At 43.3% G+C, this 12,488-nt stretch overlaps 1 protein-coding gene across 1 annotated transcript in view; it reads left to right on the top strand.

Annotated features, from left to right (window-relative positions):
* The window catches only part of FSD2 (fibronectin type III and SPRY domain containing 2), a 17,123-nt gene extending 4,678 nt beyond the window's left edge, over window positions 1-12,445 (top strand). Inside the window, exons 6-12 of the mRNA XM_026045750.1 lie at window positions 91-246; window positions 1,359-1,493; window positions 2,308-2,461; window positions 3,708-3,841; window positions 5,879-6,011; window positions 8,991-9,167; window positions 11,656-12,445. Of these exons, the coding sequence (XP_025901535.1) occupies window positions 91-246; window positions 1,359-1,493; window positions 2,308-2,461; window positions 3,708-3,841; window positions 5,879-6,011; window positions 8,991-9,167; window positions 11,656-11,908 (1,142 nt within the window). The 3' untranslated portion in view covers window positions 11,909-12,445. The remainder of the gene's footprint in view (window positions 1-90; window positions 247-1,358; window positions 1,494-2,307; window positions 2,462-3,707; window positions 3,842-5,878; window positions 6,012-8,990; window positions 9,168-11,655) is intronic.
* The last annotated feature ends 43 nt before the right edge of the window (window positions 12,446-12,488 follow it).

Below are 12,488 nucleotides of genomic sequence, written 5' to 3'. Positions count from 1 at the left end.
TTTACTTTTTTTTTTTTTTTTTTTTTAATGGATGATTTCTTAGAGGATTCACAAAGATTCACCCTGAACTGACCTGTTTTCCATCTGCAGCTCCTGGTGCCCCCGTGATCAACCCCCAAGCTCCCAATGCAGCGACCGGCACCTCGCTGAGAGTTTGCTGGAGCCTCTTCTCCGACGACACTGTTGAGTGCTACCAGCTGTGCTATAAACCAGTGAGCAATGAGAGGTGCGGTGAGGAGCAAACAGGTAAGGAGGCCTAACCCCAAGGAGACAGCTTGACTCCCAGTGACAAAGACAGCTGGTTCCCAATGCTGTTCTCCCCTTAGGCTCTCACACTGGTCTTGGTTAACATAGTAGCTAAGGCAGGATACAGTCTGGCACAAAAGGAACAAAGTTTTCCCTCCTTGCCCAAATGGGTGGTAAACCAGAAGTCAAGTGAAATCAAACTCTTGGAAGTTACTCTGGCCTTTGCTGTGGCAGCCAGTGCACCTTCTGTAACTACCCTCCCCGCCACCAGAACTATCACATCTGCCACAATAGCTCCTGTCTTTATTGCTGGTTCCCCTGCTAGGTTTGCTGTGGCGACCCACAACTGTGGCAGAGACAGGACAAGGAAGCAGCTGAGACAGGAGGAGTTGGAAGGAGGAATGGATAGAGACAGTTCTCAACAACAGCTTTTGCTTTTCTGGGTCATGAATACTATGTCAGACACAGATGTGCTGCATCTGCTTCAAGACACAGTATTTTTGGAGAGCAAATCACCATATTGCAGGCATGCCCACTTAATCCCCACACACAGTCATTTTACAGYTTATCTCAGTGCTAATAATAGGCTACAACTTCCCACCACACACACAAAAGAAAAAGAATTGCACAGTCATCTCAAAATGTCCGAGCCTGGTAATAGAAGTGCACATGCTAATAACACTGGTGCAAACTCCTTCATTGAAAGCACACAGCCACTTTTCTAGCAGACGGGGAAGCCTGTAAGGAATTGAATGGCAAGGAAAAGCAGAACCTCTCCAAACTTTATAAAACAAAGAATGAGAAATGAACATGGAAGGTCTGTTCAGAGAAGAGGAAAAAAAAAAACAATGTCAAGTGGGTGATTTTTTTTTTTTTTTTTTTTTTTTGGCGTGATGTTGCTCCTACAGAAACTGATGCCTTCTTTGATTTATGCCTCCTTAGAGGAGGGCATAGTGGAGCAGCCTGACAGCTAATCGAAGGGCAGGGACAACAAGGAGCTCGCTTGAACTCAGCTCACAGAAAAGCAATGAGCCTCAGTCCCATTATCTGAGGGGGCCTTAGGTTGGTAACTGTATGAWTCCGTTCTAAGTGCTTTGTTGTCTTCATTTCAGAGCACATGCTGAAAGTCAAAGAAACGTACTGCACCATTACTAATCTGTTGCCGAATACACAATATGAGTTTTGGGTCAGTGCCTTAAATGCTTCTGGCATCAGTCCACCAAGTGAAAGAGCCGTTTATGTAACAGGTAAACATATTTTGTTAATATAAGTATGCAACCTTCGTAGGAAAATTCATTTCACTGTCTGGAGTTTATGCCACTACTTTCTGGGTGCTTTCTCCTTTTCTACTGACTGCAGGGGAGTTTCTCATCATCCCTGTTTTAGAGTTGAGAAAACAGAAGCACAGAGACAAAATAACTTGTTTAAGGACAAGCATACAGGAGAGCTGGGAGCGGGGCCGAGTTCTGATGGCAGCCCATGCTGCCCTCCCTTTATTGGCCTGTGGGCATTTTGTGGATTCACCTCCTGTGCTGCCCTTTGGTACTGCAGTTCAGTGAAGCACGTTTTGATTAGTGGGGCTTGATTTAGGGAATTATTGCTGATGACTGAACTGCAACAAGATTGAACACAGACCCTGGTTCTCTTTTGTAAGATCCTGATATCAAAGTAAGCAATCAGAGCAAGCCCTTCAAACACTCATTMCAGAGATCTTTGACATCTTGGAGCAGAGGAGGGATGCACCTCACAGTAGCATACATAAAAACAATGACAGCAAGAAAAGTGGTTGGGAAATTGTCTTTGTCCGTGTTCGCTGTAATTACATTGGAATAGTCCAAGTCCAAGTGAAATCTTGGATTTTTTTTTTGAATGATTTAAACTTTTATCAGCGTACTTACTCTTTATTGTCCACTGAGGAAAGCAGAGTTCTTTAACCATATAGTATTAAACAAACAACTTTGTTCCTTTTTTTTTTTAAAAAAAAAAAACTCTCAGAGCATATTTGTTGCAAACACTGCCAAGTAACTACTTAAAACTGCTCTTTTTCCTATTTTTTTTTAGCTCCTTCACCACCTACCATTAAAACTAAAAAGATACGAAGCTGTGAAAATGCAGCACTTGTGTGTTGGGAATCTAGAGACATTAATCCTGTTGATTCCTACACGGTTGAATTGTCCAAGCTGACAGATGAAGAAAATGGAGATATTATCACTGAGTGAGTCACCATCCCACCAAGTTCCTGTTTCGTAGAGATGAAAGTATTTCAGGTCATGTGGCACCAGATAGCACTAAGAAAGGATCCATGATTCTGATCAAAAATTCAAGATAATGTATTCAGAAAAGTACAAGTCTAACGATATRCAAAATAATCCCTGAGGACCATATTGGGTGTCTGAAAAAAAAAAAAAAAAACCATTGTGTAACAGAATATTTTAGTAGCCTGTGATGTGATTTGCTTGAGTGAGGAAGTAGAAATTCTCAGCTGTCATTAAAATCCATGGTGGACATGAACCACAGCAGAATCAGGCATATAGGTATTTGAGTTTTTGATGCATAAAATTCATTGAGCTAAAGTGAAGAAAAAACTACTTGGCTGTAGAGGTCCCAGAGTGTTCAGAGTGTTGCCACAAGGAGGAAGAAGCTAAATTTAATACTGTATTTCAGTGTCCCAAGGAATGATGAGGAATATGCTTGTGAATCTGCTCTTCCTTTTTTTCCACTATGACTTAACTCAGCCAAAATGAAGTAYGTGAAATCTAATCACAGAAGTCTAGTTCTATTACAGTGACATTCACATAACCTCTCCCTCCCTGAATAGCCACCTGGATATGCAAGTTCGTTCATTACATTTTGAGGAGACAGGAAGTTTAAATTCACTTTGAAATCATCTGATGCAATTGTAAGTGATGATTGTGAAAATATTTCATAACAAATTATTTAAAAGAATTAGATCTCTGTGTTTGAAGGCTATATGTGAAACGCCTGTGATTTTTTTTCCACTTTTACTCTTTGATGGAAATGTTCTGAGGACATTTCTTCTGCATTTTACAGCTATAGAAATATCCTTCTACATGAAGCTTGAAATCTAAACATTTGAGCTGTGTTGCCTACTTGTGAGTGGTCAGATGAGATAATAGATCTTTTTTTCCCCCTGTAGAGAGTAACTCCTGTTAGGAATTTGAGATGACCACTTACAGGAAGGCAGATGTTTTACATTTGAAAGGAATTCACCTTTAATAGAAAATGAGTATACAGGACACTGGGGGAAAGGCAAATATGAAAAAAAGATCATCACAGACTGTCTCTCATCCCTGCTTTTGGCAACTGGAAATGGCACAGCATTATTGAAGGGTTAAATAGAAGCTGATCATATAATTTCCTCTTTTTTGTTGAGAAAAACAATCTTAAAGCCTTACCTTTATTCTCTACCTTAGCATTTTCCATGTATTTATTTTCTGCAGATCTATTACTGGGATCCCTAACTGTGAAGCTCTAATTCACCTCCAGCCAACACAAGGCTATCGCATCTCTGTTAGAGCTCTAAACCTGGGTGGTTCCAGTGAAAGAAGTGAACCTGTGCTGATACACACCACAGGTACTGTGCACCTCTGATCAACTGCCTAACATGGCATCTAGTAGCTCTACAGAAAAATTCCTGCTTATTTCAGTGGTCTTTGGATTAGGTCATAACCTCTTGTTGATAATTACACACTTGGTAACCTTTTAGAGAGGAAAAACACTTTTTGTAACAAGCTTTAGCTTTGTAATTCAAAATTATTTTTGTTGAGTTAGATACTTGAAGTTACACCTCTAAACAGTGCCAAAAGACTAGCAAAGTGCCCCCTGCCATTGCCAGCTAACCAAATATTGACACATCAGTGAAGAAAGTTCAAGTGTAGTTTTATTTAACTCCAGAGATTACCTTGTAATGCTGCTCCTACCAGCAAGCATGGCAGAGCCAGTCAGTTGGCACTTCCCACAGTCCTTCAGATATGAAAAACCTTCCTGTGCACATGTTAAAATATCTCCAGCTTGGCCGAGGAAAATTCTGCAGTTTGATTTCCACAGTCTGGGCTAGCTAAGGAGAAAAACAATTCTGCTTTGAGCTGGAGGTTTTGCAGACACTGTCACAACAGGCAAGTGTTAATGTTTTCCCCAAAACCAAAGCAGAAACCCTTTCTGCTTCCAGCTTCTAATCAGAGCTCATTTTAATGCCTCATAGATCAACACCTGTTTTCATTTGCACCATTGCTGGAATGAGTGTAGCACTTCACAGGGTTGTCTTGGACCTCCCACATGCCTAACATGCACTTGCACCATCCTTGTGCGTCTTCTGCACCCGCTTTCTGTGAGAGATTTCAAACTGAGCTTAATCATCAAACTGATCACATATCCGTGTCAGACATTAATCTAGGAAAGGGCTTTAGCAGGGCATTGGCTGTATTTCAGTAAGAAGCCTCTGTCTGCTACACACCAGGAATACCTGAGGAAAAAAAAAGACCATTCTCAAATCCCTGAAGGCTGTCGGTGTGATACCATTATTTGTCTGTATTTCACCTACTTCAGTCAAACTCAGTATTTGAAATTACCATTTCTGCTTGCACAGCATGTATTTGTTTTCAGCAGCACATGCTTATAATTGCTGTCATTGTTTGTATTGTATTTCCACTGAAGTAACTCGCATTTTGATTATAATGATTTCTTTGGGGATTAGCATGGAGATATTTATCTTCCCAGAGCCTACATTATGCAAACAGCTGATGCAAATCGTTCTGTCAACTGCAAGCGCTCACCTGCAACGCTAGGAATAACCTTTGGTTCTTACTTAGTGGAGCTGACACACAAACATGAACTACAAACAGCAGCGGTGACGTGCGCTGCCGCTCAGCCGAGCGCAGCGTAGTCTGACCTGCCTTGCGATGCCTCCCGAGGGAGGAAAGCAGAAATACTTTCATCTCGGGCTGCCCTCACTCGCAGACTGGGCTCCCTGAGGGCTCTCTGCTGGAGTCACCCTCAGGATGAGGCAATTCCCAGAGGGTCCCCAGCACCGCTCTTGGTGAAGCCCAGTCAGGAACAGGCTGGGCCAACTGGAGATAACAGGTAGGGCAGACCAAACTGAATGAGCCCCTACAGTGGGGTACCAAGTGGGGCACCTCTGCAGTGATCCCATCTCTTCAAATAGTGCTCAGCATTTATAGGAAAGAGTGGGGCCACAGAGAGGCTTTAAAACCCTGTTTCTCTTTTCAGTATTTAAAAATATACTTCACCTCTGAGAAAGATGACCTGGAATTGGCCTCTGCATTGGCAGGGGAAAGAGGGCTTTGAACAGCTTCTTCCTGGGCAATGCCTGCAACTTTAATCCCTGGTTGGGTTCAAAAATAGAACTGTGGGGTTTTTTTTTGCTTTTCCCAAGGCTGTATCTAAACATTATTAAGCTGAAAATTCTCTAAAAAACTTGTTATTTTAAGCCCCAAAATGGACAGTCTTGGCCATTCAGTCAGCCAGATTCCTTCCATAATGTTGGTTAAACATTTTATGCATCCAAAGAGCATTTCCCCACACCTGTGCTGAAAACCTTCTTGCCAAATGGAGCTGCTGGCACTACTACCTCCAGCATTCCCCTCTCTTGCAGGTACCTACTTCTGTCTTAATGAGGACACAGCTCATCCGTTACTGGCAATTCTAGATGATGGATTTACAATTGCATGCGATGAACTGGAAAACCCAGACTGTGATTTGCCCATCTACGATAACAGCTTTACAAGGTAAGCATAAGAATTTTGGCTGCAACTAATGCATGTGATTCATGGCTGCTTCTCTCACCACACACCTTGAATTTAAATCCCACTGGTATGGCAGATTTACTGGTATGGCAGCTGTATGGCAGCTTTTCCCAGATTCATTCTGGGTACTAATTAACACTAACGTCCTTTTTTTCTCCTTATTTTTTCTCTGCCCCCCACCCCTTCTTTTACTGATTCCCAGTCCTGATACTGTGCTCTCTGTGGCTTGCTGCACCTTGCTGCACCTTGCTGCACCTTGCTGCACCTCCGAATATTTCAAAGGTGGCAAATTCCTATAATCAACATCACTTGTCTTTGCATGAGACTTTTGTACCAACTTCTGCCATTTATGAAACTCTTCTCATTTAATTCTTTACAGTACCCAAAGAACCTAATCTTGAAGGGGGAAAAAAAAAAGAAGAAAGAAAAAGATCAAAACCCATAAGCTCTTAGTACAGCAGTAATGTTTTTTTTTTAATGGTATAGCTATTAGGTTTTCTTTTAATTACAGTGATACAGCGCTTGCACACTTCTCAGGCTTAAAAAGCTCTTTCTCCCTGCAGGCTGATGCTCCCTCTCTCCTGCCATATCCTCTACAATTGCCAAAGCAATGCAGCCTCCCAAGTAATGTTCCCAAGACTTTGCCTGTTCTTCCCAGATCTCACTATCTGTATAGCAACCTAAGGGTTGTTTTTAGACAGCTCTATCTAGTGGGAACCACCCACCATTCATCTTATGTAAAATCCTGTTCAGTACAGCTAAAACTACAGGGGGAAGGGGCAAAAAAAAAAAATCTGTTGGTGCATCTGAGCCTCACTTATGAAAGGGACTTTTGTACTTTTGAGCACAGATTTATTTATTTATTTATTTTTAATAGATAACCAGAAGTGCCCAGTGGAGCTTTATATCAGTTTTCATTGATTTTGCAAGCTGAATCCTCTCTCTGACTGCTACTTTGGAATTTAAGCTTCACTTAGAAGTTAATGCAAGTTAGCAAAAGGGATTTCAGATGCAGCCAGCCAGCCACAATTACACGCAAACCTACTCACACATGTTAAGCACCTTGGACTAAATCTAAACAGGTATTTAAGTACCAAAGTAAATGCTAAGGGAAGGAGAGTGGTATGAGCCTAGCTGAGTTGGTCAGCTCATACCATTTGGGCCTATAGATTTTGCTTTCAAAACAAAATTAGGCCCTTTGCCACTGAAATGACCACCTGAGCTTGCTGCAATACATCGGTTGCTAGTCAACAGCAAGGAAATAGCATACAAGGACAGGTATTTGCAGACACAGATAAACACAAACCCACAATTTAGCTCCTGCATGAAACTGTAAGTCTACTTTCGCCATGCAATGTTACTAGGAAGAGCTGGTGGAAAAGAACCAGGGTATAGAAGATTGTCTTCATTAAAGTCCTCAAGATGACCCTAAATGGGATTTCATCCACCTTCCACAGGGTGCTTTTATTTTTCACAAAAACAGCCAGAGTTGGCACTCATTCTGAACTCTGAGGCTGTTTTTGATGCCACTGTGAACTCTCAGAAGCTTCTTTCATGCCAGAACACTGTAAAAAAATTTACGTTCCCAGCCCAAATGACTAATACTCACACGATTAGGAAATTACATTGTAAACTCTTCTTTCTGAAGCTGTGATCTCCAAAAGGCTGATGTGTTTCCTAACCACAGCAGCCCTTACAGTCTGACTCAGATTTGCCTTGGTGCCTTTACAGCTCTCATTGCTTTGTTCACATAAGTCTCCCCATCCAGTTTGGCACTGTTCTTTTTCAAACTTCACCAACACAGCTTCTGAGTCCCGATTTCAGCAGCTTTTATCCTCTTCCCAAGGCATCTGCATGCCTTGCTAATGAACTCTATGCTTGCTTTAAGTGACTGCTGCTGTGACTGTGACTGTGACAGGGCACAACGCTTGGCCCTGTCCTGCTGTGCATGCCCATCTTACACATGAGGCTCACAGCTTGCTGGAGCGCAGGTAGAGGGGCTCAGCGTGACAGCCAGAAATGCTATTTGCCTTTGTAACTTACATCCTTAGACACTTACCACAGAAATACAGACTCTGACTCCTTTTTTAAAAAAACAGCTTGTTTTGAAACCTACCTTGTGATGCAGCATTTGGTACACAGTGTTCTTTTCTTGATGCAAAACCTGGAGTCTTTCAGGGTTTATGATTCCTTATTAAGTTGTTTTGGAAGCACTTGGCATAGATTATTTTGCCCAGCTTTCAAACTTGCATCTTCAAAGTCCCACACTCCTTTGGCTCCAAGACAGTGCCTGTAAATCAAGCTGAAGGTTCTCTCTTTGGGATGTTATCTTTGCCTGTCTTTCCTTTACCCCTTTTCACGAATCATATATGTGGCTCCTCTGAGCCTCATTTCAACGAGGTTTTTGTTAAACTTTTCACAGCCTGAGTACCTAGGTGTATTTACAGCCTGAGAACCTGCTACAGTGTTCAATTCTTGCTACTCCACCTAAATACTGCATAGACAGATCTTCCTCTCCAACTGCCCCAGGAGTTTCATGTCATTCCAATGCTGCATTCCTGCTGGTGAGTGACAGGCAAAGCCCTGGGTTACTTGGGAAGAAAATGCAAAACCTGTAGGTACTGGGGCTCACTACAGCACTCTCTTTTCTAACAAGTAATAATTTATCCAGAAAACTCAGAGAGTGAAGCCTGCTATTCCTCCTCTTCCTGAAAGTGTTCAGGGAGCTCTCTACTCAAAGCTACACAAAAATAAAAACAGGGTAGGTATCACAAAGAAACCTGCAGGTCAGGCCCTCAGCACATGGACTTCACTGTGGTCAAATATCTGCCCTGTGCTGCTATGAAAACAACTAAAGTGACTCAATTATTGATATTTAATGTTCAGATATATACCTAAGCATTTTAAATAGCAATGCCAAAGATCCCTGCCAAAGCACATAGTCCTGTCTGTCTCCCACAGATGTATTGGGATCCTGGGCAGTCTGATCCCATTTCCAGGAAAGCATTACTGGGAGGTAGAAGTTGAGGAAGATATAGAATACAGAGTTGGCGTGGCTTTTGAAAACACTCCAAGACATGGTTACCTGGGAGCAAACAACTCATCCTGGTGCATGAGACATATCATCACCCCGTCAAGGTAAGGGCCGTGGAGGCTACATGTCCCCTACAGACACATCCTACAGGTACAGTTGCAAGCARAGCAGCAGAGAGCTCCTAGTTGTACAGGGCCATAGATTTTTTTATCAACACTCAAACAAAGTGCTTAACCAGAGGCCTCTGACATTTAGTCTTTGGCACTTTTAACTGTATTTTTGCAAGGATATTAGAATCTTTAAGTAAATTTTAAAATTAAATGATATCCTTACAATGAAAGAGACGATCCCAAGAGCAAAATCTGCATTACAAAACTATCCATAAAGACCTTGTTCTAGGTCACTGAAAYACCAGTGGGAAGCCAGCCAGTTATAGATCCATATAGCCTAGAAACCATATCAGTGTATGGTTAAACTTGGTTGTAATCAACTGCTTTTGATCTCTCTCCTCTCTGAGGAGGTACCATCAGCCATACTCACATGCAGAAGTGTCAGAGGCCTCAGCTGAATCTACTGGTTCTCTCTGGGACAGTTTTCTGGGACTGGTTCTCTCTGTGTTAGTTTTATCTCCTTTGACATTTTGTAAGCACCAAGGAAACAAAGCCAGTCACATACCTGGAGTGGGATTCAGATGTCCTTTCTTTTGCCACCTCCTTTAGGATGATTAATCAAGCTCTACCAAAAACTAGAAATGGTGACTTAGTGGTCAACTTAATTAAGAGTCCAATTACATCCAAACATATGTGGAATTCATTATCAGACCAGAGATTCTGACTCGCTGGCACATTAGTGAGACCTCCCTCCCCACTGCTGAGAAGTGCTCTGCTCACTAGTCCTGTGCAAGAGTCTGATGGCTCCACTCAGAACCCAGCCCAGCACTCTGGATCCCAGAAGGTGCTTGGTCAAAGGGCCAGGTGATGGCATCCCTAGCTGTCTCCTACTGCTTCTGTGAACAGTTCCCCACTCATCCTGCAAGAGTTGCCCATGTACCTCTGGGTTCCCTTGAGCGAGGAGCCCAGATATCACCTGGAACATGGACAGAGGGCACACACTCAGCACATGGTAAGAGCGGCACAGCACAGTGCCAGAGATGTCCATCCTCTGCCTGCTGGCGCTCAGGGAGAGGTTTTAACTGCAGCACTTGCCCTGCTGCACACCCAGAGTCAGAGCYGCCGCTCGCCTCCCACACGACAAGAAATGCTGCTTAATGAGGGAGACTAAACCCACTAAAGTTAATGACTCTTCCTTACACTGCAGGAAGGCTAATTTGATTTCTTGCTACATTGAGCTAAGAGGTGCATTGAGGTTTGTTCTCATTCTTCTGGAGCAATGAGCATGGACAGCAGGGGACAGAAAACAGAGCTGGGCTATTGCTTGTTTCAGTCACTGCCATACCCATTTCTACTGGGAAATTTTCTCAGATTTGAGTGGTGTGGGAGGAGGAAGTGTTTAGGGAAGGAGCTGGCCCTCATGAAATGCCAGGTAACTCACTGCAGCTAAGTAAAAATTTCTCATTTCTGCTCAAAAAGGCATTTTAGACTCTCATGTGTGTGTGTGTGTGTGTGTGTGTCACAATAAGGAGAGTTGTTTTAAGTAACTGGTAAAGAACCCAACAATACTTGAACAGAGACTACCCGAGGCAGGTCTATTCTCATGAGGAAGTTGTTGTTTCACCAGGGCTGCATACAGGACACCTTCCTGCCCACCACTGAGATCTACCACCCAAGAGCCACAAAAGAGAGGCCACCCTCTAGTAGATGAATATGCACAGCTGGAGCAGACTGGACTCTCCTAACCAACACTAGCCTGAGTGGGGAGGCTTTGTAGAAAAAGCATCTAGAATTGCTATTTAGGAATAGAATTTAGAAAAGGAAGCCAGATAGTCTAGATGATGCCTGACTGAGTCAGGCAGCCTGTACCCAGGGGATTACGCTCCCTCACAGTAGGTGGGAGCAGTTGTTCCCATGCCTTTGGCATGGAAGTGGGCTCAGTACCACTGACCCTGGGGGAGTAAGTAGGCCTAGAAAGACAGGATGAGTCACCTCTCCACCTCTCTCCTTGCCAGTGCCCATAGCTACCTAGCTGCAGGGCTGAATGACTGTGTTGCTCTGCAGCAAGTTTAACTGGCCTAATGCAGAGTGCATCTCTCCATRGAAGGGACAATCAGGCACCCATCACATTGTCCATTTCGCTAAGAGGGAAAAGCTGGAGAGTCCAATGTCTTCCTCTAATCTTATCCCAGTCTGTGAAATAAAATGCCTGTTACATGGGTTAGACAGGCAACTGTACATTGCAGGGTAAGACTGTGTGGCACAGGAGAACACACCACTGCTGGGCAAGCACAGCCGCCACTCGACAGAGCAGCTGGGACTCAGGCTGTGCACATCATTCACAAAGGAGAGAAGGGGTTGTGTTTTTCACCCTGCATGTGTGAAGCATGAAATGTACCCTAGAACGCAGCTGCATCCACAAAATGCTTCCTTTGAGGGCAGTCAGTGCCCTTGGTCAGATGCATCTGTTTCTCGCCTGCAGGCACAAATACGAGTTCCTGCACAGCGGGATGACACCAGACATCAGAATTACTATTCCCCCCAGACGGATTGGCATCCTGCTAGACTATGAGAACTGCAAACTGTCCTTTTTCAATGCGGATATTGCCCAGCACCTTTACACATTCAATTCCCACTTCCAGCATTTTGTCCACCCCTGCTTTGCTTTGGAAACGCCTGGTATCTTACGGATTCATAATCGCATTGCTGTGCCTCTGGGCATTGCTTTCCCATAACCTTGTGTTCTGYAATTGCCACATCTCTGTACTTTGAGAAAAGTCATCTCTCATCATTAACTGCTCTGTCATGCTTTTTTTTCCGTGGAAGGTAGTGCTCAAAAAAAGCTGCTAAGCATACCTTGGTTTATCTCCTCTTAAGCACGACCRTAGCAGAAAACCATTAGTCACAAGACCCACCAGCATCCTGGGCCTCAATTCAGCATTCTCCAGTTAGGAATGGATACCATCCCTCTCAGAGGTGATACTGCCTCCAAGCAACAGTGGCAGCTGGATCACTGCCTCCCTCAGTACCCATTTGATGCCTATGGAAATCCCCTGCTCCTAAGCAAGCATTAACTCCACTCTTGTGTCTGATGAAGTTAAAAAGTCAAAGAAAAACCAAAATAGCAAAAGGCTAATCACTGTACAGCTGTTAGACAGAACTGAAAACACTCCAACCATGAAGCTGAACTCACAATCAAGTATTCTTGTTGCTACATGAAGTCTGTGACACAAGATAATCAAACGGGCCTCCCCATGTTAGCTTGCACCACGCAGTGTGGCTTTTTGAAATAAACATCCACTACATTCTTAAACA

The sequence above is a fragment of the Nothoprocta perdicaria genome, unplaced genomic scaffold (genome assembly GCF_003342845.1).
Source record: "Nothoprocta perdicaria isolate Ctin4 unplaced genomic scaffold, notPer1 scaffold_41, whole genome shotgun sequence".
Classification (NCBI taxonomy): domain Eukaryota; kingdom Metazoa; phylum Chordata; class Aves; order Tinamiformes; family Tinamidae; genus Nothoprocta; species Nothoprocta perdicaria.
The sequence above is the reverse complement of the archived record's forward strand: the minus strand, read 5'-3'. Positions and strand labels throughout refer to the sequence as shown.